This window comes from Megalops cyprinoides, chromosome 10, assembly GCF_013368585.1.
Source record: "Megalops cyprinoides isolate fMegCyp1 chromosome 10, fMegCyp1.pri, whole genome shotgun sequence".
In the NCBI taxonomy this organism is placed as follows: domain Eukaryota; kingdom Metazoa; phylum Chordata; class Actinopteri; order Elopiformes; family Megalopidae; genus Megalops; species Megalops cyprinoides.
The window spans coordinates 29,046,678-29,070,574 of NC_050592.1; the positions used below are offsets into that span (position 1 = coordinate 29,046,678).

At 43.4% G+C, this 23,897-nt stretch overlaps 1 protein-coding gene across 2 annotated transcripts; it reads right to left on the bottom strand.

Moving 5' to 3' along the window:
* Positions 1-12,232: 12,232 nt before the first annotated feature.
* ndufaf6 (NADH:ubiquinone oxidoreductase complex assembly factor 6) lies at positions 12,233-21,312 on the bottom strand. 2 transcript variants are annotated; one of them, XM_036539337.1, is made up of 9 exons: positions 21,125-21,312; positions 19,324-19,423; positions 18,971-19,093; positions 18,800-18,856; positions 18,247-18,349; positions 16,068-16,201; positions 13,935-14,036; positions 13,246-13,302; positions 12,233-12,522 (listed from the first exon to the last, which is right to left on the bottom strand). In XM_036539337.1, exons 1-9 carry the CDS (start codon positions 21,310-21,312, stop codon positions 12,394-12,396), a joined length of 993 nt encoding a protein of 330 aa, XP_036395230.1. In that variant the 3' UTR covers positions 12,233-12,393. The 2 variants fall into 2 exon arrangements, with proteins under 2 accessions (XP_036395230.1, XP_036395229.1); XM_036539336.1 differs by lacking the exon at positions 21,125-21,312 and having other exon boundaries at positions 19,320-19,412.
* Between the last annotated feature and the right edge of the window lie 2,585 nt (positions 21,313-23,897).

The window sequence follows — 23,897 nt, forward strand, 5'->3', positions numbered from 1 at the left end:
TTACTGTGCTCACTCTATGTTTTGGTTGATCACGGCCACAGACGGAGAGCCCGCTGCTACATGAGGAAGTAATACACAGCTCTGCAGGCGTTGTACACACAGGGGGGTGGGGAGGCTTTACATGTGAAACCATGGCTGATTCTCCAAAAAAAAAAAAAAAAAAACAGAAGCGCTCTTTTTCAGTTTAAGGAAAATCTCCAGTGTCACCTGTGCGATTGCCTTGCGTTTCAAATAGTCGTGAAATAGTCGTGGCCACCAGTTTCACTGAGGATGCGGAAGGCTAGATAGCTCACCTTAGAACCAGAGACAGTGATGGGAGGACCTGAGAATCAAACTTAAGGCATTAAAAAGCAGGTCACTGGGCATCGTTCCAGCTCAATTTGCACTGAGGGCACCTGACAACTAATTTCACCAGCCAAGCTACAAAAACAGTCATCATCAATGAGCCGATACTGTACGACCAATAAGGTTCACAACAGCAATATACTCATCAGTGTGGGCTATGAAGCTAAATCTTCAAATGCAAATTTTCTGAGAAAGTGACATGCAAATGGTTGGCTGGGCTCACTGGCAAAGAAAATCCACGATGCAGCTCATTTGAGGCAGCCAGTAAAAATTTTGTTTAGACACATTAATAGTTTTCATTTGAGTACCGGGGTGTGATTATCGCTGACAGGTTGATTTTTTTAGATGTTCAGCGGTAATAATGATCAGTTCTAATACTTAAAAGACACCTCCCTGCCCGTCAGAGGCATGTTCATGCTGTAAATAGAGCTATGATTTCACAGTACATCTTTATACTATAAAGCGCAATGTGTGTGTGTGTGGGGGGGCGGGTGTTCCTGCAGCTTGTAGTGAACATGTTTTGGTTTATGAATGGAAAGCGGGACAGTTTGGATTTTAATATGCGGTTCAGTGGCATGACATTCACACGCGCTTGCTTTGTTCGGCACATTCTTGCACATCTAAGTCCTGCCTTGAAGAGGAAATCGCCATACTTGCTGAAGAGCTACTTTCGTTACATTGCATTTCATCAGCTTGGGTAACCACCCCGTCTCCCACGCCTGCAAAAGCGAGGGTGTCTTCTGCTTTTGGCTAAAACTCCAAAGGAGGCGTTTCGAGATGTACCTTGACTTGATGTGAAGGCCTTGCCACCTCACTTCTGCTCATCCGCAGATGATCTGAGGACAGCCCGCAACCGCGTTAGGGCACACTTTGACACGTACAAGTTTAGCAAGTAACACTTCGACATGTGAAACATCATTCTAATTTTGAGATTAGAGGAACATGCCACTCCAAGTATGAGCTACAGCCCTGTGGGAGCATGTGCTTCATTAATACTGAAGCACTCAGCACCAGCTATGATTGCACATTGGTATTTAAACTGACTTTAAGGCTTCCTCAAAATGAAGCAGTCTCCCAGTGAAACCATGTTGTGTGTCTCTACTGTTTGATCATACAGCCTGGCTCCTTGACATGCCAGATTCCCATAGACTTTCAAAGATTCTCCAATACTCTTACCCTACTCTCCACTAACAAACTAATTCTGTCTTTCTGAGAATGTGTTTTGCATTTCATAGGCATGCAGGAAGGATGAGGGATTAATAGGGGTGTACAGAGAATAGGAGTTAAATATGACTCTGTCCTTTTGCAAGATGAACATCAAAAATGGGATCAAGGGTTTCCTTTTGTTAGAGAGTAGCTGTCACAGAACCAGCTGACAATCATGATCACAGAGATCACAGATGTCAGTAAGATTACTTTGTTTAATAGTCTGACAGCGCTGGATGACAGCCGAATCACTTTGAATGAATTACTTTGTATGCAGCTAAGATGAAAGTCAATGTTAATGATTAATAGTATCACAATACCAATACGTACTTCTGGTAGTATTAGTATTGATCGTGAATCCGCCTCATGTTTTATACACACACAAAGTCATTGTAAACTGTCAGGGCTTAAATGAATTAGTTGTAATGCTCAATCTGTCATAGAGGATTACTGGATGCAGTCTTCAGTCTCCAGCTGGTTCACTGTAAGATCCTGCTTTCTCAAGCGGGCTCTTTTGCTCAGTGTGGAACCGAGTGCTCAGGCAGTAGGATTGTGAGGCCTTCTGGCCGCACTGAGTGTACTCTGATGAAAAAGCACTGGCTGGTCCTTTAGTAGGTAGTAGTAGTCAGGGATGAGGTTGGTTAGTTTAGGTTTTTCCCCTGAAACTACCCTCAGGACACAGACACTGGCACTCAATCGTAGGCTAAATCTTCCATCAAGAGAATTCAACCAAATAAAGAATAAAAGTTCAGGGCGTGTGGAGGCAGATGTCTCTGATTCAGATCAAACATGGTGTGAACACACCTCACTGACTGTCTCTCTCCTGGACACTGCTCTGCACTGCTGGGAACCAACAGGCCAACTTCTCGTGTGTGTAGGAGAATTAATAGCTCTCAGTGACATGTGTGCATTGGTTCGGGCAGAACACAAAGTCCATCCCAGATTCAGACTTGTTGCTTGGTTTGAATCTGAACTGCTGAAGTCACCCTAAGCCTCTCCCCTCCCAACAGAAGAAAGTCTCAAAATTTCCAGCTTTGAATAGCATTAGTATATGTGAGGTCCATATTCCTTATGCAATGACTATGCACTCGATGTGCCATGTAAGACTTAACCTCCTCCTTCAGAGTGACCCACAGAGAAAATGACAGCGCAGCATTTAGCACATTACTTTGTGTGACAAGCTAGCTCGTCTGTGACTCATACATGCTGCAGTCTAAAAATCCATCTGACTGTTGAGAGAATGTGTCATGTAAATGGCGAACATTTATATTTAGCTTTCTTGTGGACCGAGCCTCCGTGGTGCATAGACTCGTTTCATGTTGGAAAACTTTTTTGCGCGCAACAACAGAAAAGCAGTGTGCTGCAGCCCAGAGGGTCCGGCTGTGGATTTGGCTGCAGCTTTTGCAGTTTGGTTCATGTCTCTGCTCACACAAGGCTCCAACCCAACATCCTGAAAAATGCAGGGCTCTTGACATAGATACAAAACACATAAATTGGAAGGAGAAAATTATCTGCAGTGTTAGCTGCTTTATCTGTATTGGCAATGAGATTAAATGTTTGGGCATGAAAATGTTCCTTCTGTTGAAATTTCATATGTCAAAGGACAATGAACTGAAATAATTAACTGAACTTAATGATGAACTGAAAGGTTTATCATTCCAGTAGCAATATGCATCTGTCTCACTGATTTTCTGCAATTTTGACCATTCTAGAGTTATCATCATATAGGTGCTTGAGCTCTGATGGGGATCCCTTCTAGCATAAAGAGCATGCTATTATCTCCCTTATTTCTGGATGTAGCATCAAGGCTTGAACCTCAGTAAGCCTCTGGTAAATGTTACCTTCTTTCTTTCTTTCCTGCCTGGCCTTACAATTTTTTTTTACAAATGCATGTCATGCTGAAAAGGCAGTCAAGCAAACATTAACCTTTTTTCCAGGTAAAATCTTCATTAACGTTCCCTGTTATGAAATCCACATGCTGAGAAATGGGCTCCATGGCAACCAGATGGTGAGAAGCCATTTAGGACCTGGATTATTTGTATTTTGGAATGGAGTCAGATGACTCGGGGGGTGTCGGGGGGCTGTATTGAGTGACAGCAAAATGGATTATTGCATTTGGCAGGTGACGGTGTTTTTCAATTTCACATCACTCATCTTTGTTTCCATCCGCTGCCCCGGCGTGCGGCAGAGAGCGTTCCTGCACCTCGCTGTCACGTGTGTCCTTGTTTGTGGTCATTAAACACTGTATCAACACACACACACACACACTCCCCAGTCCTGAATCAGGTACGTATAAGACCTCAGCATCCCACAGGGCTGAGGCCCTCACCCTGTCTCAAAGGGAGGCTGGTAAATATTATTCAGCGGGGCCTTTCGTCCAAGGAAGAGCACATCTCCACTCCATCCCCATTAAAGGTTACTAAAAGCTGTTTTCTGTGTCACACGGCAGATTTGGCCTGTCTCCCTAAGTGGAAGAGAGGGCTAATTAACTTTCCATAATACCGGCTGAGTGTTTACTGTGGGCGTGGAGCTGTCCGCTGCTTCAGCAAACACACTCCCACACCGTGACTCTGTGTGTAGTCTCCTCAGTTGCCTGTGTTCTGGCTTGCCCTCCTCAGCAGCGCTGGCTGATTAATTCTGCTGCTCGCTGAGATGGAAGAAAGGAGCGAGATGGTTTAAGAGGCTGTACATAATAGAAACAACAGAGGAGCTGCTCTGTAGGGTCCAGACCCAAACAGCATTGTGCAGAAGTATCTCGTGGCACCTGGCCCGCCTGAAAGCGATACTAGTGTAGGCTGCTTAATCTGTCAAATGAAACTTTTATTTGCATTTACTTTCTGGTACACCAGCTTTCCTAACATGAAGCTTGGCAGAGCTTAAAAATCAGAGTGAATAAACCCTCTGATGATGATGTATATGCCATCAGAGGGTTTATTTTTGTGTGAATTACCGCAGGTGTGTTTTTTTGTTTAATGTGTGTGCATTATACATGTAATACGCACACACATTATATTATACACTGTAGAGCTTTCATTTTTTTGTAAACAATGTTAAAACATCAAAAATGTGTTTTCCCTCCATTACAAGAGGCAGTAGGAGATGGGACAGCAGATAATGACACATTTGGGGTCATGCCAGGCCAGCCCACTGCACGATGATATTCCTGAGGACTAGCATTAAAAATGGCATGTAAACACATCTTTCAATTAGCGTTACTGAAGAATTCTTTCCCATGCAGATAGCGTCAGCATCTGACTTGTTTAACTGGGCCCAAGCAAACATTTACACATCTTAGCTGTCAGCAGAGAGGAGTTTAAACAGGCTGGCTGGGAATGAAAGCTAAGCCTTTCTCAGACATTCGATTGGCCTCATTAAAAAAGCTCAGCTCTTGAACTTCGATACTTCCACTCACACAGGCCTAATTTAAGCAGTTCAGATCCCTGCCTCATTGTGAGAAGTGTCAGCTTTTGTGGCCAAATAGGATGCTTACTGAATTTAAAGTGCAGGTACTTGCCTTTTATGTAGGTATTTGACTGTCATCCTTGGCTTACAAACCACAGCTTTGTCGACTGGCTCAGTCTACCCATCGTTATTACACAGGAAAACATCCAGACAGAAGCATCTATGAGACAAGCAGGGCCCACAGTGTTTAATATCTAAGGCCCCTTTCTGGGGGCTGGCATGAGGACTGAAAGAGAGCTTACATTTTAATATTTGCCCCCTGAATAAATTTCGGGAAACTGTGGCATTTAAGCATAACTAGCGGTCCCATGAAAGTTGTTCTATACCCAGTCGAGCAACTAATTACTCGGACAAAGCCAAGAATAAACAGATATGGTCCGATGGGAGATGTAAACATGAGATCAGAGTGGGGAACACTGTCAGAGGAGGACCTAAGTGGAAACATGATGTGTGCCTTCCTGCACTGATACAGTCATTCTGTCTTTTCTCTGTCACTTATTTGAAGTATGTTTGCTTTGTCAATTTACAATCAGTAAGTGCCAAGTTCACTCCAATCATTGTATGGCTTGGATTCAGTCAATATGTTTTTTAACTTTGACTCAAGCTTGGATGCATGTGTTAGTTTTTTTTTAATTCCCAGACAGTTTGGCAAGTTAAATTAACACCAGAATGCATTTTAAAAAATGTCGTCCGTACTGAAAAACAGCAACACTTTCTGTTAACTGAGAGCCAAAATTTGGGACAAATGCAAGTTGAATCCAGTCCTCTGCTTGTTTGACTGCTCTGCATGCATTAATATGAGGTTTACAACTAATGACCTTAACAGCTGCCCCCCAACTGCACAGTTTTCAACCTCACATAAACCACATATGAATGGAAATAACTCACAGATCACACATTTGCTTGTATGTCTCCACCAACCAATGCAGGACAAACCTAATATCACATACTTGTTACACAATGCTAGATCCAGATAAGTTTCCCATGAACAGCTTAATGGAGCTTCATTAAAGCTGGAAGGAAGAGCAGGAATCCCTGGTGCTCCGACGTGATCAGGGCTCAGGCTCCCTGCAGGCTGAGGTGCTCAAAGGCTTGTTCTTATTTAGACAGTCGAAGCTGCGCTGATTCCCTGAGGCTTGCGGGGCCATGGGGACTGAACTCTGGTTCAAGTGAAACCGTGAGCCCACGATCCACACGACGCACCATGTCCATAACAGGGAGTGTGATTTGGGACAGATTAACCGCTTATGTGGTTCTTTTATGCTTTTCTGTTTGCCAGTGTTGCCACTCAGCGGGCTGTTAAAAAAGAAGAAAATCACAGCTGTCTTGGTGTTTTTTAAGATGATGATTACTCAACTGCATGCTTCAAAGGCTGTTTCTTTTTCGCAAACTACGCTGTCTAGTTTGCGACTTGCTTTGTAATTGTGTCTGACTGTTACACTTTGTATCCAGCTAATCTTAGTAATAATGTGCTGGGCTGGGTCTTGCATTACTGAACATAAGTTGAAAAAACACATATAGCCGTATAGCTTGAGAATATACCATAGGTTGCATATGAATGGAAAACACACAAAGCATAAATAGTACCCCACACTCATTTTTTGTAATATGTATATCAGTAGAAGTTAGCTTTAAATTTGTGTTAGTCCCCATCCATCTATAAGGTAGCTTTTTTTCTCAGAGGCACTGAAATCCTACCCCTCCTATCTCATCAGCTCCCCCTACTGTTCACATGGTGCTACTTGCATTCATGTTGAAACTTGGTCATAGTAAATTGCCAACACGCTGCTGGCACAAATACCGAAACATTAATCTCTCGCTGCACACCTGCTTATAACCCTGCCAGCTGTTTGTCTGTCCCTCCCCTTCTCTGGCCCAGCTTTCAGGGCTCACTCACCACCCTCTGAGCTACAGAATTACATACCATCTAACCTCAGCCACTTCCCTTCCACAGCCTGGCCATTAGTTCCCTGCCTGATCCCTCCTGGAATTGAAGGATTGGAGACACGGATTAGACCTCTTTATCAGCCCTTCTGTGCACTGACCACTGTGAACTCTGAAGTGTGGTAACACTTTTGGACACTCATACTGTATCTGTGAATACTCTCTGACAGTCACCTTAGGTAAAAGCCTGTCGCAAATAAATGGGTAAGAACACTGGTAGGCAATTACCAGCACAGCAGCTCAGAACATACAATTCCCTGTGTTTGCAGGCCAGTGGTGTTCGAAATGAAAGGGATGTGAAATGTGTGTGGCTTTTATTCCAGAGGGTAAGCGAGGTGAAGTCTGTCTCATAAACCTTGTTGGTTTTACAAGGACTTCAATCTAATGTGGAAAACCGCAGATCATTAGTAACACAACCAGGAACGACAGACTGACAAGACACACGGCTTCACATCTGTCGTGCCAACTGTTATGGTCATACTTATCAAAACCAAGTGAAAGAAATGGGCAGCTTGGTCTTAGTGCTGAAAGTACGGCAGAGGCCACTCTGACACCAACTTCACTTCCAAGTAATTTGCATCCAGTCCATTTTCAAATGAGGTTAATTCTTTTCTGATTTAGGCTAACTGCACATTTCAGACAATGAAAACTCAACTCAAAGTCATTGGAAAACAAATTCCAGTTCATTTGTTTATGGTTTGTTTCACTGAGACATGTCAACCTGTGGGTCGACTTGCCTTGCTATAAATACTGCTGCTGCTACTACTACTACTATTAATAATAATAATAATAATAATAATAATAATAATAGAAGAAGAAGAGAAATAAAGTGCATTACCTTTTATCTGCTCAGGGTGTAATTAGCAATGGGAGTGCATCGTGTAATTCTATTTTCTGCTCTTTTCAGTCATCTTTAGCTGAGTTTGTACACAGAGTAGACCTTCTTTTTCCTGCTTTGCTGTGAATTGTATTTTCACTTGGTTGGACATGTTCACTTTTAAAAAATCAGTCCGATTTGCGGTAAATCGCACACTTTATTTCTCATTGTGTTGGGCCGCTTCCCTTTTCTTTCGTAAAAAGACCTGCTTCTGTTAAGCATTGTAGAACCACTTGCCTACATATTGCCAAGTACTAAGTGGCCAACTCAATCTGCACTTTCCCACTTTCAGACACACCTGACCTTCAGCTAGTTGTAAGGGGGCCTTTTTAGTGTGGTCATGTTGAAGTGCACCTGGATAAGTTCCAGTGGATTGAAAGAATTAGTCCACTTGCCGCAACACCCAGACCAAATTTATACAGGCTTCACATTGAAACTTTTCACTTGTGCTGGGTTCCCATGCTATTTACCTACAGCAGATGTATTCTTGCTTTTCCTGTTTTGTGCTTTCACCAGTGAAGTTAAAAGTAACAACTTAGCAATGGCAGACATAAAATTGGTCTACTTCTTCTCTTCTCCAACTGGAATCATTCATTCACTTCAGGTTTTATCCAAATCCCTGACATTCCCAACAATGCTGCTCGTAGAGACTCAGATGACGTTACCTTGCTCGGGGTAGTTAGGAGCAAAGCCAAAGCCTGTAATAGCTTGACACTCCATTTTCATCCAAATTATTTGTCTGTCACTCATCAGCAGGTATTAATCTCACTTGAACAAAACGTGTAGGCCGCTTTAATCATCTCGGGCGCTGTCACTCCAAGCGCATACTTGCAAATCGCAGCAATTAAAACGTATTGAATCTGTTTCAAGCCAGCGCAGTGCCGGTCCGGTCTGTCGCCGTAAAGCAGTCGCGGAGAGACAGCGCGAGGAGCTCTTCAAACGGCCCCTGGACGAGCGATAGAGGCGCGGGAACGTTGGCGGAGCTGGAGGCCCTCAGGTCCGCGACGATCAAGAATCTCTGGTTAGAGATGATAAAGCACTGCACCCACCCACAACCGCAGCGCCCGGTCAGACCGTGGAAATGTCATTTCACGGCCCAAACAGAGGGAGACGGCGGCTGTAGCCGGGAAGGGAGATAAGTGTGTGTGGGACGCGGTGGATGATAGAACCCTGAAAATTGCTTTTGGAGTTGCGATGTCTTCATGTCACAAAAAAATGTCCAAATCTTACAACGCAGCCTTTTATTAGTAGCTCTTTTATTGTAGAGAGAAAAAGAAATCAGTGACGGGGTTGTAAATGGATTGAAGTTGAGATTGTTTATAGTATGTTTATTCTGGGCAGAAATTTTGTTGCCGTTCCACCTGTGTTCTTATTACCAAAAGGTAGGCCTAGTTAGCATATAGTGGAATACATAATTCACACTTTATGGCTTACATATATAACTGCTACTTCCATATATGTAACTTAATGTGTATGCTTGCATGCAATGTGTTTTGACTTAACCTATGCACGCTTTATATTTTGGATTCTGTATGTTACTATTTGATGACGTATAAGTTTACATAATCGCACTCAGCCTTACAGTCAAGTATCACTGCCAGCAGAAATAATAATCATAATAAAAAATGAAATTAGAGGGTAGTCCGCTGGCCCTGAAGTACTATGTGTTATATTAATCTGTCAGATAAGAAACTTTGTACGTAAGTAAATAAGCGAGACAGCTACCGATTGAATGGGATGCCCATCAGTCTTCTGAGTGCAGCCCACATCAGACTACAGGTATCCCAGCTTCAAGACCAAAGCCATGGAGAGGAAACGGAGTATGCAGTCCCTGCATATGTACTTGGCCTACAATATTAAATTGAGAAACACAGTGCAGCCTTCATCCAGGCCTGACACCACCTGGGTTACTCATAAAATGCACTAAAATTCTGTTTTTCCCCACTCTGTACAGATATAGGTATAGATAATTGAACTGGACCTATTTTTGTGGTGCAATCAAGGGAGGAGCTCCAATTTAAGCCTTTGATGTGACCAAGGGGATTGTTGATATATGTTCAGTAAGCTTCACACAGTGCTGTGCAGCCCATGCAAACAAGAATGAACCGGTCACGACAGCGCTTTAATATGCACAGTACCGTTTGTACCGCTCAGACCTTTTTTTTTCAGGCAAATCTGTCTCCCAGGAGCTCTGCAAAGCGTTCATCGCATGTTGTTAAGTGTAAGCTCCGACAGAATTTCCATCCATTACAAAAGAGGATGCTCTTGAGCTTCCGTTACAATGTTTTGTTCCCATGCCGGGCTCTCTACGGCAATTTTTCATTCCAGCCAAAGAGCTGAACCGTGCGGGTGCTGTCAGACAGGTCTCGCATCATCTGAGGACCCCGGCTGCCTTCTCTGTCTAGCCCAGCAGATGGCACGCGGCGTCAAAAAGCCATCCTCGTCCAGGATTTCGTTTGATCACCAGGACGTCTAGACAAGTCACATTAACGAGGTATATCCAGGACATCGCGTGGAGCACAGCGCTTGCTTCACTTAATTTGCTTTTGGGTCTCTTAAGTCTACAAATTGCATTAATTTAGGCCATTACTGCATCCTCATCCATGACCTTCTTTGTATTCTGCATCAGTACAGTAATGGTGGTGCAGCTCATTCTGACTGAATACGTTTGCAGTAAACGTGCAATGGGAAGAGTGCAAAACAATGCTAATGGAGGACATTAAATTAATCCTGAAAATCAGCTTTTACTTAGCTTTGAAGTACTGCTTTTGTCACTTATGTTCACCTCAAATCTTCCCAGTTTCTGAAGCCAGTGTTAACACAAGACTTACAATATAGAAATTACAGCTCTGTTGGAAGTGCAATTTATTTCTTGCTGGAAATAAATTCATGCTACCAGTTGAGATGTGTGCTTACAAAATATCAACGCCGGCAAGGTCAGCTGAAGATAAATCTCTGCAAATATTTTTTGTTAAATGATTTTCCATACTAGGCCCACAATGTTTTTGAACAGCAGCAAGGAAGCATAATGGCATGAGGCTGAGCTAGGAGATGTAATCTCTCACTGCATTATGCTGGAAGGGCTTCCGGGGGGTTTGAGGTGAGGAACTTAATTAAAAGGCATAATTTTTTTTTTACCAAGAATTAACTGTAACAATGATTCAAATGCAAACTGAACCTGGTCTTAGAGATGGTACTAAAAGCATTGAAGTTTATTTAATTGAGCCCGGATCTCAGTCAATTAGCTTTACCATTTTAAATAAATCTAAAATAAAAAATAAATGAGAATAAGAAAAAAAAGTCATGGCTTGATAAAGACACAATGTGAGGTACACTGTGCTCTGTTCACATAATAATGGCCTTGTTTTCAATGACAACAACAAGTGAATGACATGTGCAAAGACAGAATAATTTACTTTACCATTACTCCGGAATCATTACCAAAAGGATAGTTTATTTGTTCACATCAGAATACAATTTTTTAAGTTCATGACTTTAAGATTGCTGCAATCTGAAAAATGACAGCCTGCAATATATCTACGGCTTCTGCTTAACAGGAGCAACAAATTTTCTCCCAACAATACACCGAGTTCAGAACATTGCTTTGAACCCATATGCAGCATTCTGAATTGTACTGCAACTTTGGTAGTCACCACACCAACCAGAAACAAACATGTCAATTCATTAAGTGCTGAGGCTAGCAGAACGTTTCAAAAGGACTTGTCTTCCCTCAGTGGGCTGGGTAAAACATAGCACTTCCCCCACCTTAAACCTTAGAAACCTCAGGGCTTAACAGCGCGGTAGAGGGAAGTTTTTTTTAAACAAGATGGAGCAAACGTGACCTGGTGACGGAAGTGAATAGGCTGGCAGCACCTTTGGGCGGGGTGCATGTCTGTGTCCCCAGCTCACAGGAGTCCTAGCTTTATTTAGTTCCGCATCCGAATTTAGCCACTGTGCCCCTCCCAGTTTCACTTTAACACCATCTCGATAACAGTTCCCTTAGAGCTATGGCTGGGGGCATCAACATTGCCCTTACAATCTCCATGACAACCCATTACAAAGAAGAAACCTGAAGCTATTTGTACTTGGTTCAAAATGGCTCAATCAGTATTGCCCACAAACTCCTCAAAGACAATCCACTGCCTCTCAGCCTTAAGTGAAGTGAGTGTTCAAGTCCAGATTTGGGACTCTTTACTGTAAGAAGTGGACATTTTACTGCAGTCATACCACTCAGCGACCGATCGACTCACCCATTCCAGTCAACGCATGTGCTGTCCTTACATGTGAGCAACTGCCCACCTAACAGGGTTTGTTCAACTGGAGGTTTGTATAGCAAATCTAAATACTATGAACATTTCACAACGGGGGGGGGGGGGGGGGGGGGGGGGGGGGGGGGGGGGGGGAGTGAAAATCCACGGCTGATGAGGACAGACCTACAGATGTCCATCTACATAATTATTATTGCAGACTCCACGCTTCAGGTTGGTACAGTAGATTTAATATCACAGCATCTGAAGAATATTAATTACTGCTGCTGCGGTTGAAAGGATGCGTGACTGTCAGTACTTGTTCTTCCAGGACCGGAGGTACAGCTGCAATGGGAGCAGGGGGTTTCTCTTCTGCAAACTCGGGTGGAACACATCGAAGTCCACCTTCCTCACGCGCTGCAGGTAGTCCTCCAAAACCACCTGCAACAGCGGAGGGAGAGTACTGATCAGACCAATCAGGCAAGACCGACAGCACCACTCATGAGGCCTTACGACGCTGCTGATGAGAAGCGTCCTGCACAGCAGCCTGAACGCTTTCATTAAAAGAAGAAAACTCTTCAGCAGAGATTTAAAACCCTACTGCAAGATTCTTCCCCTTTTTGAGAAGGGACGATTAAGCATGGAGAGAAAACATTTTCGGAAGCTGGGATAGTGGTGAGAGGACCAGCTGGTTTGGCTGTTTTTTTTCGCTCAGTCATGCTGCTGCTAATCTAAACGCTAAGACACAGTGAGTCATGCCTAGCTTGTTCTGCTGGCAAATGTGATGGAAATTAGAGCTGTGCTGTTCTATCGCGGACACTGCTCTCACCAGAGGCTCCCCTCCCCTGTCTTTAAAAAGTGACAAGCCCTTTAAAAAAAAAAAAACAAGCTCACACATACTGAAAAACAAGCCAAATGTCTAATTTATTTGTGAGGCGGTTGAAGTCGAGCCGGTGTGGTGGGCTATTACTCCCAAGCTGTCAGTCACTCCCGGCTGCCCCAGGGGGCGTCTGAGGACACGCGCCAGTGACCCCCTCCTCCTCCACACTGGGAAGGGACGCGGCGGAGGCGGGACGTACACGCCACCTCACCACCACCCCCTGCACCCGTGTCGCCCCTCATCAGCTCAAACTCAACAGCAACAGCAGTGGCGGGGACACTCACCGTCAGCAAAAAGGCTGGCGTGGCCGCCGCAGGAACGTTCTTACTGAACGACCGGGCCTGTAACAGTGATATGGAAGAATGAATCAATCAATCTACAAATGCATATACACAGGGACTTCGCAACACGGAGATATGAAGGGCATTTTTCCCACCAGGTAAATAGATTTCAGCCTAATAGAAAAATTTTTCTGCACCACTACCAGGCACAATCATGCATCTGTGACAAAAGTCTGACTGCTAAGCCCACAAAGGACATAAAATCTGAAATCACCTCAGGGCAAAATGACTACACCTGTTTGCTTGATCCCCACAGAACTGCAAAGAGGGCTCAGTAAACTCCGAAATGATCGTTTTATCTTTGGCTCACGCACCACATTCTCAAATCTGTTGGAGAAAACGGTGACTGCAAATGAGCCATCTCTTTCAAGCGGCGATCGATCAAACCTGGCGCAAAAAAAGATAATGAATATGTGAGGCGCCGAACCGACCTCGGCTTATCGGCTGCGGGGGGATAAACAAATTTTGCTCCGTTGCTTGTGTCACGTTTGATGAGGGAAATCGTTGGAATCGATCGGCGGCGGAATGGGATTCCGCGGAGGATAACGAAGCGGAGAGGAGCGCGGCCATGGACGCCGCCGGGGCGTCGCAAGGGCAGCTCCTCGGGGATGGTCACGGCGCGGGGCACCTACGTGCTGCAGGTGTATGTGGGCTTGGCTGGCGATGTCGTACACCACGTCCCTCACGCTCTGCTCCTGGCTCCCCCGAATGAAGTCCTCCTGCGAGGCGCCGTGCTGCAGTGGGACAAGGGACGGCCATCCTCGTGAACACGGATCCTGAGCAAACATCCCGGCGTTCCGCGTTCCAGACTGAGGTTAGGGAGCTCGGTTAAAAGCACCAGCCTGCTCAAAATACTCAGGTGGGGCTCCGTAGCAGCACAGACATAATGATAATGTTAACTTTTCACTGTGACTGCTATGATTCACAACCACAGACACTGAAAACAAGGTCCTTATGTTCCTACAGACAAAGAGGAATTGATCTACGATAAATAAAACATGGCCAGAGCAGTTCTGATGACTTTAACAAATATCAATGCAGAGAGTATCAATTTATCCTTATCCAATAAGAGAAACTTATCAGCTTCTGCTGATAATTTTTAAAGTAAAAATCAGTAACATCGAGCAATGGCAATTTACTAAAGAAATCCCCATAATTTTCAATTCAGGTTTTATTTTAGGTTCCATTTAGGTTCCATTATACTAGTCATCAACATCCTGCAAAGGGTACCAGTGTGCATTAGAAACACATATTCATCCTTTCAAAGCCTTTCAACGGGACACATTTTCAGTTTTATCAGAAGGAGTGACAGACAGAGCGATATTGAAAAGTAGCTTACTTTTACCAACCCAATTTTTGACTAAATCGACATCCATGGTCTGAGGGGAAATTGCGCTGCCACAAAGACGCCCCGCCGCAGCGCAGCACAATGACGTCTCATCAAATGCAGCTCGGCGGCACCTCGCCGAGGTTAACCCGCTCTTGGTGACGAGGCCAGCAGCGCTTATTTGTGGCTCCAGCAACAGAGAGAAGATAAGAAACTGCTGCTCTCACGCTGCTTCACGACAACTCCTGGAGCGGCCTGTAATGCCTGAAGGGCCGGAATGTCAGGAGGGCAGTTCTAAGTCGGTCAGCGTAGTAATCTAGAATCAAATTCATCTTGGTGTTTTTAAGGGCCAAGACTCTAGCAATTTCCTCCAAGCGCAAATTATTATTCGGATACATCCCTGTTCTACACCCTAAGGTAGTGAGCGCTGAAGAGCAATTAATTTTAAACATAGCGGGATTTTCTGAAGGTTTTTTGGAGACGAGCACAATGCTCTGATGCCAATAGCTCCTTTAATCACAAAATGCAGCGTTATCGCCTAAGGATGCCCTGAGGCCTGTTTACAAAGCGACATTCCGCATGTAAAATCACATAAGGAATTAAACACCACTCCCCGAGAGGAAAATCATGTTTTTCAAGTAGAGCGGCAGCTTGTTTTATTCGCCTTCAAATTGAATTCTTTCTCTGTTATCAGAACAGCTCTTTAGCATCAGCCTTCTGCCTAAAGAGGGCACCTGCTAATCAATAGCTTTTTACGTTGCTTGATAACAACCTCAGGCTTGTGTACCTGATAACCATGGCTGAAAATTTTGCTGCGCTCATTGTGTAATAACGACACAGCTGGTTAAGCTAACCCGGTTTGGATGTGCTGACATTTAATGCTCAGCACATCAGAACACATCACGAAAGTCTTTGAAAATTGAACTGTACATTGTGTGTAGCAACAGCGCCCCCTGTCATCCAGCCATGAGCTCTTCAAATCATCTCTTGGTGAGGCCCTGTGATTCATTCTGACTGTAACACATTTTAATAGGGTTTTTTTAGTTTAAATAAATTACCCTTGATGCTTTTCCCAATGGTCAAATTCTACACAAGTCTTGATCGCTGCATAATCTACTACCTTAACTGTGGATTAATATCCACAAGGCAGCAGATGGCTGAAATTGTTAGGGTTTAACTGCATGAAGAATACTCTCCAAGTTGTGGAGAGCTGAAATCTAATTTGTTTTTCTATTTTTTTATTTTCGCCATACGGATCACTGCAAATATCCGTCTTTATCTTGATGTCAGATCAGGTGATTCTGCCCGGAGCCAATGAAATCTTAGCCCCCTCCTCTCTGGCCGTCTAAGACCCAGAGCAGCACAGCCGAACAGACAGCCTGAGAAATGACGGGGGCAGTATGGCACGGTGCCGGCCAGACAGATAGCCGGGGCTCACCAGCATGCAGATGTCCATGGGGAGGTAGACCTTGCGCCGTCGGCTGTTGTACGGGGTGGCTCTGAGACATGTGACAATCCCGTGGGCCTTCCCTATGTGGCTGGCAGCATGGTCCGCGTGGACGTCTTTCACACCTGAACACCACATACACACACAAACATGCACACACAACCACACACACACACACACACACAAGCACAAACACACAAACAGGTACAAACAGCAGAGGGAATCGGTCAGCCTTCACAATCCATGGTAGAGAATCAATTAGCCTTCTTCTTACCAACAGATCCTGACATTTGTTTGAATCCATGACTGTAGCATACTGTGGTGGAGTGGCTCATCGTTGAAGCGACCGAGGACCACAGTCAGTCCATCTGGTGGTCATCAGGAGGCCTATGGAAGTCCCCTGCTGACAGCCCGCTAATTACAGCACTCCAAGGCCTTGAATCAGTTACCCTGCTATGCGGTTAAATACCCCGGTGAGGCCGCGAAACAGGTGGGGGGAGATGGGCGCGTGCCGTTTCCCACATCCAGCTTCCCAAAAACTCACATGGATGTACGCACATCTGCCTGCGTGGGGGCGTTCCGGCGTATCCGATTGCATTACAAACACCGGGCTTCGCATATAATGGGGATCTGATTGCTTCACAAACACAGCTTTGCATACGAGGAGTTTCCTGCTGAACCGTGCGATCCCGTTAATTCTATCCATCCCCCAGGAACCCCTGCAACTGCAGATGTGATTTTGCTCGCTTCCGGTCCATCCAGGGTCTTGACTGACGATCAGAGCAGCGCTTCTCAAACGTGTGCCTACAAGGCGGAGAGTCACGCGCCTTGAGGACACAGCGTAATCTGTCCTCCCGTTTACACTAATCTGAACAACATCCAAATACTCACACAAATGACAAAGTACTCAGAGAGGGCATAAAGGCATTCCATATGGCTGAAATTCTGCTCATTGTGACAGATGGCAAGGACAGTGATGTTACTGAGAAAGGGGTCACTGCTGGACTCACTTATTTCATAATCTGATGGGGCTCAGGATCACCAATGCTTATTTTTTGTTCTAGTAAAGCAGTCCACTACCATGAAAGGTGCTTTACCACTGTCGAACCAAAGGGATAAGTTCCACATTTTTCCTGCCTGCACAATAACTCATTCACGATGCCATGTGTTTTTTTTTTTTGTTCTCTCAAGAGAAAATCATGAAAATGATAAATGACTATTACAAAAAGTACACTTCCAATGCAGCCTTCATCTTACACATATCATTGAGTTTAATACTATTACTGTGGATGATGCCTACTGTATTACTGCTCCAGTTTTTATATTGTTTCACTGGGTGATGTTGTAATCTTGCATAACTTCTTTATAATGTCATCCGTGGCAATTCCATTCTTCAGATGAAGTATATGAACAACTGAACAGCCGACTGACTAACAAACAGGCGCTAGCAGATGGAATCTCTATGTTAAACAGATTTTACACACGTAAGTGGCACGGCTGTTAACATTCACCTGTAAATTCACACATTAAAGTAAAAATAGTATGCTATGCAAGTCACTCTGGTTAAGAGCATCTACTAAGCAAACATAATGTAATGTATCAATGTGATGACACAAACAACAAGGTATATGCTTCCACTCTTTACATCCACCTCTACACTGATGCTTTCTGAAGCGACACCATTCTTGAAATGCTATCAACATCAGTAAGATATTGGATTCATATGAATTTTATACGACGCAAGGCAGCTGCTGGCTGAAGTCACTATTTCATAGAACGCATTGCTGGTAAGTAGATTGCCAAAACATTGTGGTTTATGAATCATACTGTTGTTAGAGTGTGTGTGTGTGTGTGTGTGTGTGTGTGTGTGTGTGTGTGTGTGTGTGTGTGTGTGTGTGTGTGTGTGTACACAGCATATGTTGTTGTTGTCAATTTTGTCTAGGTATTTCATACACACCAGTCAGGATTTAATATCTTTCGCTGAAGTACTTTATAAAAGAAGATGAAAGCACTGCAGAGACCTTATTAAAAAGAAAAAAAAATGCAAACAGGGGTAAACAAATGTAGCCTAGAGAGGCACTGGTAGATATTGCAGCTCAACACTTTTAACTGAAGATAATCAGCAATCTAGTCATGGAGTGCCCCCATCTCAGCTGAAATAAATGCTCACCTAAAGACTCCAGGAGGAGGTAAAGCAGAGAGGACTGGGTGTTCTCAGCATAGGACTCCAGCTCCTGCAGGTTCCTGTACGCTCTGTCCTCCATGTCTTTCTCCTGAGGGAGAAATAAGCATCAAATATAGATACAGAACTATGAGACTGGACTCAGCTTCAGACATTTCAAAGTCCAGTACAGTGTTGCATCATGAATAGAGGAACACAAAAACCCTCATGTCCAGTAACCCCCCCCCCCCCCCCAATACAACCAAAGCAGCTCATGTCTTGGATGAAGAAGCTGAAACCTTTCAAATATGGCCACAAAGCTTGCGTGCATTTGACAATAGCAGTTACACATTCAAGTTATGCATTCTCTTCACAGTAATGTCTGGTTGTCATTTAGAAAACTGCAAGCTAATTAATCCTGACAGCAGACTGTAACTAACTGCTACTGTTCCCAAAGTTTAAAAAGTACTACTCACTTTTTCCCCATAAAACGTTCACACTGTACCATGAAAATACACCACCACAGGCAAACAATAAGGGCTGCATCTGATTCTGCACTTACCCTTTCAGTGATTATTCTCAAAAGCCACCGCTTTGTCAAGCTGTGTTTCCTTACAGCCTATAAAAAAAGTAATAATAATAAATGAATACATACATACATACATATAGTTTTTCCTTTGTGTATCAATACAACAAAACAGTGGTCAACAAAACAGTGGTTTTACTGTCTGACCTTCCAGAGCTCAGCACTGACTGGCTGCTTTGGGGGATTGCCTCTGTAGATTTCCTCCACAGCAGTCTTCCAGAACTCCATCCTCATCAAACCTATTGTCTTCTGGGAAACAGAGTCCTTCACCTGAGGAACAAACAGCAGGGGTTGTCTTGTCTAACCCAGGGCAAGAAAAGCTGCACATTTGTAATAACAGTACCTTCAGGAAACCAAAAATGATGTTGAACATTCTACTTTGTGGTTCTCATTTTTACCAGACCCAAAAATCAATAAACCTCTTGAGATTCTAATATTTCGATTAAAAAAAAGTTGGGATGCACAGATGTGCGGATCCACAAATAAGGCCAAATACCTGCCTGGGCCAGTTCCACATTGAAGGCTCTCAAGGCCAAGGAGGAGCGCCGTGCGGCCTCTGGAAGAAGCAGAGAGCACAGGAACCCATCGTAGTCTCGAGTCCTGCCAAGGAGCACACTAGCGTTAATCGGTCATTTAACCCAAATCAAACCGCGACAGCGCTTTCCTGTGTTCCTCCATACGTGCCAGGTAGGTGTGTTTCAACGTGTTATACATAATGAGGCCCGCGCTACCCGTTTCCCATAATTTCTGGACAATCTAGCTATTCACAAAAAGCGTTTATTAACACAATAATGCAAATAATGTCAAATACATTGCTCAGACACACTGAAATGCTTCACAACGTTTTAACATGAAGGAATTGAGCACCGTCAAGCAAATGTACAAAAAACACCGAAAAGGCAAACGTCCTTCTGACTTGCGTAATCCTAATAATATTGCTGCACCCGCTCCTCTCACTCGGACCATGCTTTCCCGCCGTGAAACGGTGGCAGGAAGTGTGGGTGCTTTCGCGTTTGGAGGGGAACCGACGGAACCGACCTTGTTTATCCTGTGAGCTCGTACTGTAGTTCGAACTGTGAAGTGTGAATACTCTGCGAACTCTGGTGTGAACCAAAAAACCTGACTGGAGTTAGTTTAAAGAAGGTGGTGTCGGGTCCTCTTCAAACAAACTGCGGTACGCTTCGCTCTGAAAATGTCGCTGGTATGAAAGCAATCAGCTTTATTTACGCTGACTGTATATTCACAGTGAGCCGCTAAAACGATACGCATTCTAAGTCCCTCTGGAGTTGTTTTTCTGGAGTTTTGGATACTAACACTATGTCTACAACGCGCCCTTTCCAAAAACACTGTACTCGTTGCGCTTGTAATTGGAATGAAATTGGTCACCTCGTAATTTCTCAGTAAACTCTATTCTGTGCTGATCCCGTGTACATAATGGTATAAGCCTAATTATGTAAGAGTAACTACCCTCTAAGCCTATTAGCTGGAAAACATTTGGGCAATGACTGTTGAACAGGGCATAGCCTATGACCTACGCTTCCATAACCAGACCCATGCTGTCTGTGACGCGGGGAGTTAATGGGGCTTATAATGCCAACGCCATTTGCAAAAAAGCAGCCAGTCTTACAAAATGTGAAACAAAAACGTTTTACAGACGTAGCTAATGCACAGATCACAGGGTTGGTATCCTGAGCAGTTGCCGTGGAAGCAGACTCGCATGCTTGCAGAGGCAGCATTGCATATTGTTCTGCCCACATTTACGGTCTAATTCACAGCCAGTGTTTCTATGACAACTGCACCCCACGAGTCTGGAGACAGATTTACCCTTCTTCTCACTTCTAACACAACGAGCGTTCTCAGATTTAGACTATGTGAGCTGCAGGAGCAGACATATTACTACTTAGCTCAGCTAGGAATTAATTAAGTTTCAGACTCGTTATCGGAAACGTATGTACACCATTGCAACTAAATTAATTTATCTAACTTGTTAGGTAGACAGTACCGAGACAATGTAAGATGCTATTTAGTAAGCTGTCTAAGATGGCTCGGTTAACTTTTTCCCCTTGACATTGCAGTTTTACAATGCTGCTAGTATTGTAAGGGGGGGGGGGTCTAACATAAGATAGCTAAAGATAACTTGAAATGCAACAGTCAGCTAACCTGCTAGCTAAACAACTAGTCGACGGCCACCACACTTCTGTTTAATTAGTCTACTTTTTTCTAGACACCACTTTCGTTATTCATGGCAGTACGTACCCTGTTAGCTAACGTGGCTAACGTTAGCTAACTACAGGAGCTTACCTCACCATATCAATACAGTATTTTTCGTTGTGCTGAGGCTCGGTGCTCGAATTCGTTGACGCTCTAAGACACTTCACTTCTGTGGGTCTCTGTATGCATATAACATATGGCAAAATCTTCTTGTGACAATTGTACAGAGAACTTTTGAATGCCAAAAATCCATGCTTACTGCTGATGCTGGAAGCCATGTTGACAGAACACAATACCCTTCAACTTTGACCTTTGTACCTCGGTGTTCATGAAAAAGGGCGCGTGCATCAACCTGTCCCTTTACAGCCAAGATAAATATGTACAGATAATCTCAGTATTCCCTTTTGCCATCAGACCGTCACTGAAAGTGTGCAAAGAGCAATAATGTTTTTATAAATATTATTTTCAGGAATCACTCAATTCCGTTCGCAGCAGTTTCGCCGACAAAGACCCATGGAGAAGATGTCGGAGAAAGGATTGCTGACATTGTTAACGTAAAGGCAGTATCACCGGAACTTGCGATACAACCGCTAACCGGAACTTACTATATTTACCGAGAGGAAAAACCATAGTTATGAGTCTTGTATGTCTCAATCTCATATAGAATAGGGAATAATGAATAGTCTGATACCAAGAAACTTCAGATTTACAGAAGGTCCTCTGTAAAATGTTTAGCACATTTGGACTCATTACTTAGTTATTTTTGCTATCGCAAGTGGCTGGAGGGCAGAATTTTCGGTAAACTGTTATATCTTGAAACTATACCTAAAAATGTAAACAAATCTAAGATATATGTCGTCCAGCTATGTGCTTACTATTAAATCATATTTGTGAGCGATTGCAATCTTCTTTGCATATATACGACTATTTTTAATATTCAATATGACAGTCATCAAGTTGGACTAATTTGGACAAAGTGGATTAATTTGGGCTAATTTCTGAACTGGTGGTTTCTGTGTGCGTTTGAGGTTTTCCATATCTTAACAGAAAGTAGTAATGCGTTACGATGTGTTGATTTGTCGTACTTTAAAATCGCCGTTCAACTTGGCTTAATCTTGGCTTGGATGTTGGTTTTGTTTTTGTTGTCTTGTCTCTTTTTTCCCCAGGCTTGTCAATACCGAAAGGTTGGTCAATACAATCCTGTATTTTCAGACTGTAGCTAACAGTAGACTATTGCAACCCGTCTCATATAACTGAGAATCCTATGAAATGGTTTCCATTGAAATTGAAGTGCGAATATTTCCTGGAACCTGAGGCTTCCTACTATGCTTCGTACTAGCCTCTAGAGGGCGGTGTTTGCCAGTACGTAATTCCTAAATCGAGTCTTAAAGAATAAAACCTGTGGTCACTCTTAATTTCTGTTTTCACATAGAATTGACATCCGTGGTTTTTATAAAATCTATAGACCCCGCTTCTCGTCTTGGTTTAATACACTGACACACATGAACAGAAACTTCAGTGTTTACTGAGTAATCAGTGGAGGGCATTCCTGGACTGTCACATGGATGGGGGTAGGGCTATTGGGGGTCTGGGGTTGTAGAATTACATAATGAAGTGTTTTCATGACCTCGGCTGGCCTCCTTGGGTATGTAGTTGTATATTAGACAGTTTATTTTTACTGCGCTGGTTTGACATAGGATCATGTGTCATTTATTTTGCTGTGCAGGGTCAGTTGACAGCAAACGTCACTTTAATATCTTTACCTCTGGTCATAATTATAACTGCTATACATATTTCCACTTTCCACCAACCCCAAATGTAGTGTAATAAATGATGGGGAGATTGCAGTAACCACACAAAGGATTGCCTTTTTGGGGACCTGAATTCAAGCACAGTAATAAGCAAGTTCCATTAATTAACAAGGAATCTATTTTCATAGTCTTTTTTAATCATTACAGTTCAAACTTGGTCTGGGAGAACATGCTTTATTGTTTGCAGTTAAATTTCGAGTTTGGTTTGTGAGATTTTTCCTGTTCTGCTTTGATGGGTCAACCTTTTTGTCATTTCCCCATCCTGCATTGTCACATGTCACATGATAAGTGAAAGTACCCAATCAAGTTGAATTTTCACCTTTCCATTTCCATTAAAAGGTATAACCTGTGATATCACTTCAATTTTTAAGGATACATTTATTTATTTGTATTTAGTATTTTTTAGGCTTATGATAGATGTTACACCCTAAGGTATTATTATGTTTTATTGCCTTTTCCTTTTTATACAGCCCTTTTGTAAATTACCAGTTGTACATTAGGCAGTTGTGCAGTATTGCCAAGGAAAGACAAGTGCATCCTTTGATACATTCACATGTTGTCAACTGTTATTATCCACACTGCAAGTCCCACAATGCACCACAGTGAATTGGGCACCACTTGGTGGATAGGCGCTACTCCACTGATGTCATCCGAGCAGTTAACAGGTGCCTGACAAATCATAGAGTGGCTGAGAGCAGTGAGACGAGGAAGGCATAGCCAACCTGCCCAACTTGTCCTCACTGGAACAAAGCCAGTTTGTTCCATTGTTGTGGGCTCTTGGTCATTGTCTACTGATGACACGACTGGGATGAATGTCACATGTGACAATAAAAGTGCCTGGGACAGAGCCTGATATATGCCGAGGGAGAAGATCTATATTTTTTAAATATCAATTTGATCTAAGTTATTCTCAGTCAATTTTATATACATGTGTAAATGCACACTAGCGTAGTAATTTTAAAATATACTTCCTTCCCTTTCACAGGCGCACAAAGACTGTCAAAAAGGGTCCCTTAATTCAGGTTTGCTCAATTAGCTAATCAGAAAGCACA